Below are 7,156 nucleotides of genomic sequence, written 5' to 3'. Positions count from 1 at the left end.
TCAGGCCTTCTTGGTCTTCCAAAGACCCGGCCCACGTAGACCACAAAGGCCGGGTCCTCCGAATGATGCAGCCCCTGAATTGGAAAACAGCCCATATCTCTTGGCTGGCCTGGGAACGCCTTGGAGCAGGAGGAGGTGGCTAGGGAGAGGGAGATGTAGGCTTCTCTGGTTAGCCTGGTGCCCCCGTGACCTGGGTCCAGATTAGCAGAAGAAAGTGGAAAGATGGATAAAATATTTAACTTGATATATATATATATATATATATATATATATATATATATATATATATATATCGTATTATTTAAATATATGGTGTCACCCACTGTAAACCTTTATTTTAATAAAGGGAATGTTCAAATCGTCATTCAGCCTATTCCACTTTCAACTCAGCAGCATCCATAAACAGTAGGGGATATAATTATTTGTTCCACTGCTGAATTTTATGCCTGCTTATTTACAACCCCCCCCCCCCCCCCCCCCCCAAAAAAAACAAAACAAAACAAAAAACAAAAAACAACAAGTCTCTAATTTTTATGGTAACATGGTCATTTTATTCTTACAGAGAGAGATGGAATATTTCCCACCCCCCGAAAGACAAAAGAAGTCCATGATTTGCATTACATTAAATGAATAAGTATTTAAGCCCTAAGTAAAACATGACTTACTGCTTGGTGAAGGAATGAAGTCAGGGGTTTAATATAAGTAAATTGACGCTGTAATAGAGAATGTTTTACTGTCTTTGCAGGTCCTCGCTTCTGAATGGCTGACAGATGAAACGTCATTAAAAAACAAACAGTTATTGAGACTGTCAGCACTCACTTAATAACGCTCTGGTTCTGAACTTTCTACAGATACTGGACCAAATCAATTCATTCTATATTTGTTGCGTTTTTCTTTAAAATGATGTAACACGCTTTCGAACTTCCTCCTGGGAAACGAAGTTTTATATCTAAAACACCGTCACCTAACGTAATGTGGTAGAATCCATATGTACTTCATTTCCCATAATTCATACAGTGGCACTTCCTAGATACGTGACACGTAGAAACAGCATTGTGTTCAGACTATCATAGTAGAAGTGTGCTTTTAAACGACGGCTTTCCGACTTGTTTTATGAGTGCATACATGTTATTCTACCCCTACTCGCACACAGGCATGTTTAGTGGGAGTATTATGAAGCCACAGTGGCGCGTGTTGCTTGTTTAGCCTCATAGCTAAGCTAAGCTACCTAGCCAACATTAGGACTAGCGAACACGGACGCGTTTTTGTTTATGTTTACTTTTTTCAAGATGTACACTTTATTATCTGGATTATATAAGTACATGTTCCAGAAGGATGAATACTGCGTTTTGATCCTGGGACTGGATAACGCCGGAAAAACGGTATCAAAGTGATGTTGTGTTATATAATTGGTTAACTGGGTTATGCACATAGCATTGGCTATGTGCATACCGTGGCTCAAGGGGTTGGGAATCGCATCTGTAACCGGAAGGTCGCCGGTTCGATCCCTGGGCTCTCTGTCCTGGTCGTTGTGTCCTTGGGCAAGACACTTTACCCTACTTGCCTACTGGTGTTGGCCAGAGGGGCCGATGGCGCCCCAGGGCAGCTGTGGCTACAACCGTAGCTTGCCTCCACCAGTGTGTGAATGTGAGAGTGAATGAATAGTGGCATTGTAAAGCGCTTTGGGTGCCTTGAAAAGCGCTATATAAATCCAATCCATTATTATTATTATTATTATTATTGAAAGCGGTGTTATGTTCTCTTGTTTACGTTAGCTTTGTGGTCTATCGCTCTCTTTGTCTCAAGAAATCATGAACAGTAAATAGGACAAAACCCAAGTTACAGAACGGATTAACTTACCTGGATGATTGAGCTAAATAAGTGGGTGAAAAAATTAAAGTAAATGACGGTTATCAATCTGGCCATTAATGGAGCATAAACAATAAGAAATCACTTATGAATGTGCCACTCTAAAGGGGTTAGACTGCCTGAATGAACTGTCCCACTTGATCCTGTCAAAGACAAGGACACTAGCAAAAGTGAAAAAATCAGGCAGGAGAAAGAGAGAGCGTGATGGTCTGTGGCCACCACCTGCAAATGAGCTGCCTGAAGTTTAGCTAATTTTGTTTTACACATGCACAGATACTTACACAGTGCTCATCACCTGAGTAATTCACCAGTCTAATGGTTACTCTTATTTTCTGTGTCTGTAGACTTTCCTGGAACAGACCAAAACAAAGTTTAGTAAGAATTACAAGGGGATGACTTTATCCAAGATCACCACTACAGTTGGCCTGAACAGTAAGTGAATGTAACAGTGTTGGGCTTGCTTCAGCATGACCTCCTTCACAGTTTTCTCCTGCCTTGTCAAAGTAGCAGGAATCGCTTGCTTTTTGAGTGTGTAATTACTGCTTAACAATGAAAAATGATTATTAGTTCTTTTTTGATGAGTAACTGCAGGAATTAATTGTAATTTCATATTTTAACCATTATGGTATAGAAAAGGACAAATCAATGCAATTATGTAATCTTTCATGTTCTAATGCTACCTTTCTTTCTAGCTCACAGAACGTTCTTGATTTAAACTGCTGATCTATAACATTTTTGGGAATCTCTTGCTTTCCTTTACAGTTGGCACAATTGATGTTGGCAAGGCTCGTCTAATGTTCTGGGATTTGGGAGGTCAGGAGGAGCTGCAGTCTCTGTGGGATAAAGTGAGTTAAAAAAGAGGAATTTTTCACATCCTCTACACTAACATAGATAGTATTTCTATTTTTGAAGATGTAATATTTTCACTGTGTTTAGCATACATAGACTGCACCTGGACAGGCCACACAGATATATTTGGCAACACCTTTTACCACCTGCAGAGGGCAGAAGTTTTTGTCAACATTTTCCAAGTTGTTCAAGGGATTTTCAACATAGCCTTTTTACACATGCTAATACTTTCGAAAGCATATTGTTTTTCTGTTTACACACAATAACAGAATAACAGATTTCTTAGAAAAATATTACCAGGTTTGATATTATTAGCACCCTAAAATCTGACTTTTTGATTGAGCCAAAACACGAATCACTAGTGTCCAATGTTGTGTTTTAACTTTGTTATCTTTAAAGTTTGTAAAATCCAGCTAAAACAGAGGGTTATGTTCTAATTTATTCTGAGTATTAAAATATCAGGCAAGGGTTGAAGCTGTCACTTGAGAAAGCATCATGCCAGAAACAAAAGAAATCAGTTTAGACTTGAGAAGAAAAGTTGTTGTGCTCACAAAGCAGGAGATGGGTATACACAATGACCATAGCATATCCACGTTTCAAGAACTGGAGCCAGAAGTATCACAGAAAAATTCAAAGAGAGCTTAACAGTACAGAACAAGCCTTGCAGAAGTAGGAAGCAAAAGATTTCAAACTCTGGAAAGAAAATGAATGAGAGATGTGCCAAAGACCCTTGAACAACTGTTAAGACACTAAATGACTTAGCAAAGTCACGAATTGCAGTCTCAAATAAGACAATCACTGAGACCCTGTGCAGGAATGGAGTGTGAAGTTGCACACCAAGAAAAAGTCCACTTCTGCAGAAGAGACACCTTGAAGCCAGACAGTATGCTAAGGATAACTTGGAGAAACATTATGCATACTGAAAGTATCACCTGTGGTCAGGTGAGACGAAACTACTACTCTTAGGCCTTAGAGATGCTGCTTATGTTTGGAGGAAGAAGGTAGAGGTATACAATCCACAGAACACCACATTTAAACACAGTGGTGGGAGTATTAAGGTGTGGGGATGCTTCAGAGTGTCTAGAACTGGAAATCTCATCAAGGTGAAAGGGATCATGAAGAAAGGAGGAAGATTTTGAAAGTAAACTTAACCTCCTAAGACCCAAACTCTTCCACGGCATGCATTTTTAATTTCTCTTTGATAGTTGGGCATATTGGGGCCCGATGAACATAAATACAAAGGATTACCAGATCTTTAGAAAAATAAGAGCTACATATGAGGATATTCGTTTAAAAATTGATAGAACAGTAGCAGGATAATGTCCTCGTGAGTGGACATCAGGCCCTTGTAGAGCATAATTGAGTATTTTGATCTAAATAACCCAAAATGTGATGTCCACATATGTGGACGCCAGGTCCTAGGAGGTTAAAGCAGTCAGCAGCAACATTCGGTTGTTGATTTATCTTCCAACACGACAATTAGCCGAAACATACATTGAAGAACTACAAAGTCCCAAACACAGAGCTGGAAGTGTACAAACTTGTTACATTTTGATGAAATTCTTAATTTTAGAATTTGACATGTTGTTTTTGTCCTGTTGTGTAAAATAAATATGGGTCTTTAAATTACTTGCCAATTACTGCAGTGAATTGCTCTTCTGAAATGGGCTTTTGCTAACTGCAGTATAGCAGTACTTTCAGGAATACAACCACCAACCCAAATAAACATATATTAGGGGTGCAACGATACTCGTATCGATATTGAACCGTTCGATACAGTGCTTTCGGTTCGGTACGCATATGTATCGAACAATACAAAATTTTTAATTTATTTTTATCAACTTTTCTTCTGAAGATGCTGTCTGTGTTGAGAGCTCAGTGGATCTGCGTTCGACTACTCCGCCTAGGCTGCACTGTCGAGCGCAGATCCACTGAGCGCAGCGCAAGCTAGCAGACAGAAGCTAAGCTCGTTGCAACATGGCAAATTGAACCTCCCCCACCCTCATTCAGATCTGGCCTTTGGAACTATTTTGGTCTTCATGTGACGTATGACCCTGAAGGTAAGCGCGTCATGGACAAAAGTAAAACAGTATGTCGGATGTGCCACGTAATGCTCAATTACATGGGTGGGAACTAGTGCGTTAGCGCAGTTTGCTCGTTAACGTGTTGACACCGTCCAGCCCCACACACGTGGCGATCCGCGGTAGCTCGTTAACTTTGCCGTGTTGTGGCGTTAACGTCATTTCAGAATAACGCTGACAGCACTAGTGGGAACACAACGAATACGACTGCACATTTACGCCGACATCATCCTAGTGCAAAGACAGGTGGAAGCAGACAAAAACAACAAGCATGCATTCTACAAACTTTACCCGAGTCATTTAGGCTACGTTCACACTGCAGGTCTTGATGCTCAATTCCGATTTTTTGATCAAATCCGATTTTTTTGTCTGCTCGTTCACACTACAAATAAAATGCGACAGCAAACGCGCTCTAGTGTGAACGCTCAAAGCGGCCCGCATGCGCAAAAGAAGACGTCACACACAACGCGCTCTGTTTAGACCCAGACCAACAGCATTGTTTGACTGATGGCCTTAATATAAAGACTTCGGACTTTACGTTTCCCAATTTTTGCTTTAAGTTATTTTGTTATTTACATAATAATGTAAATAACCTAATAATGATTCTTATTGCTGTTTTAGAGGAGCGCTGCTTCAAAGGATAGCTGCAGAGTTCTGTCAGAATCTGCAGATTATACAGAACAAATAAAATGTTCACGTTGTCTTCCCAACAGTTTCACTAACATCTACACTGGATGGCCAGGAAGCGCTTGCGATGTCTTCTCCGGCGCTGATAATTGGAGTCTGTCTTGGGTCAGTGACGTAAAAGATGGATTTAATGCGACATGACCATCAAACAGCAGTCGCTTTCTAAAACATCAGATATGTATCGGATTCAGCACCACATACGAAAGTGACCCAGATCGGATTTGAAAATATCGGATTTGTGCCGTTCACACTGTCACACCATGATCGGATATAGGTCGCATAGGGTCAAAAAAATCGGATTTGATGCACTTTCGCCTGCAGTGTGAACGTAGCCTACGACAGCCGTTAGCACATGATTCTCCTTATGGGGACCTGATATGTTTAATATGCTGCTGAGAATATAGCCCAGAAGAAGCATATAGTATAGCTTTTATTTTGGAAAGAGCCATTTCTCTGTAATGAACTCTTTTCCAAAGATGAGTGAACCGAACCGAACCGTGAATTTATATAAGATAAGATAACTCTTTATTGTCATTGCACAGTCATACATAGTACAGTAGTACAATGAAATTGGAAAAACTGTCCTACGTCGGCACTACATATAACACAACACGACACAATATGACACATCACAACGCAACAAACAACACAGTATATTAACTTAGTATAAAAAAGAAGAATACGTGTATGTGTATTGCACACTGTTATTATTGCACATTAATTATTATTGCACCTTGTTATAAATATAAATATTATTATTGTTATTGTTTGAAACATTGTTACCTCCCCCCTAAAAAAGTCCAGGGAGGTATCCAGTCAGGTCAGCTATTTACATTGATTAGGGCTATTGCCCTGTTGTAACCGCACACCGATGCAATATGTCAGCACACTTTCAATGGAGCAGCAGTAGAAGACGGTCAGCAGCTCCTTCTTCAGGTCCATTTTTCTGAGGATTCTCAGAAAGTGGAGACGCTGTTGGGCCTTCTTTAAGACCGCAGATATATATATATATATATATATATATATATTAGGGGCGCAACGATACACAAAATTCACGGTTCGGTTCGATACTTTGGTGTCACGGTTCGATATCTTTTCGATACAAAAAAAAATGTTCATGCCTTTTTAATTTGTCATTTATTAAAATTATAAATATATGTTTTAACTCAAAAGTACAGTTTTTAAATTTAACCCTAACCCTTGTGCTTGTTTTTTATTTTGACAGCGAATGCACACCTGCGGACCACTTATGTGCAGCCCTGGTTATATAGCTCGTCATATTGCAGCCACAGAAATTCTTTTGTCCATGAAACCATAAAGCTGCACTTTCTTTTTGCCTTATAGTCTGATTTGTCATAATTTCTCCGTTTTGTGGTAAGCTTTTCTTTGGCTGTCACTTCTTCACCCTGACCTGTCTTATTTGGCTCAGCAGAACTGAAATATATATCCTGCTGCTTTTACACACACACTCACATAAGCTCAGCGATTCTCTGCGCGATCAACCTCTCACATGTTTAAGCTGCGGGAGATTTCACTTGTCATGTTTGCTTAGTAAGCTAACGATTAATAAGACGATGTCAGAGGAATTGGTGCACAAATTATCATCACTCACAGATCAGTGCTGTCGCTCTCTATACACAGTTCGCATGATTGCAAAGTGAAAGCAAAAA

The 7,156-nt window shown here is 39.8% G+C and overlaps 1 protein-coding gene across 1 annotated transcript in view; it reads left to right on the top strand.

Annotated features, from left to right (window-relative positions):
* The first annotated feature begins 998 nt into the window (after positions 1 to 998).
* arfrp1 (ADP-ribosylation factor related protein 1) overlaps positions 999 to 7,156 on the top strand; it is a 15,839-nt gene continuing 9,681 nt past the window's right edge. Inside the window, exons 1-3 of the mRNA XM_085455512.1 lie at positions 999 to 1,382; positions 2,214 to 2,301; positions 2,632 to 2,714. Coding sequence (XP_085311638.1) covers positions 1,272 to 1,382; positions 2,214 to 2,301; positions 2,632 to 2,714 — 282 coding nt within the window. The 5' untranslated portion in view covers positions 999 to 1,271. The remainder of the gene's footprint in view (positions 1,383 to 2,213; positions 2,302 to 2,631; positions 2,715 to 7,156) is intronic.

The sequence above is a fragment of the Copadichromis virginalis genome, linkage group LG5, assembly GCF_057382275.1.
Source record: "Copadichromis virginalis isolate Kocher_CV1m ecotype Utaka linkage group LG5, C_Virginalis_male_GT1.1, whole genome shotgun sequence".
NCBI classification, from domain to species: domain Eukaryota; kingdom Metazoa; phylum Chordata; class Actinopteri; order Cichliformes; family Cichlidae; genus Copadichromis; species Copadichromis virginalis.
Note: the sequence above shows the minus strand (reverse complement) of the source record. Positions and strands in the feature narration are given on the sequence as shown.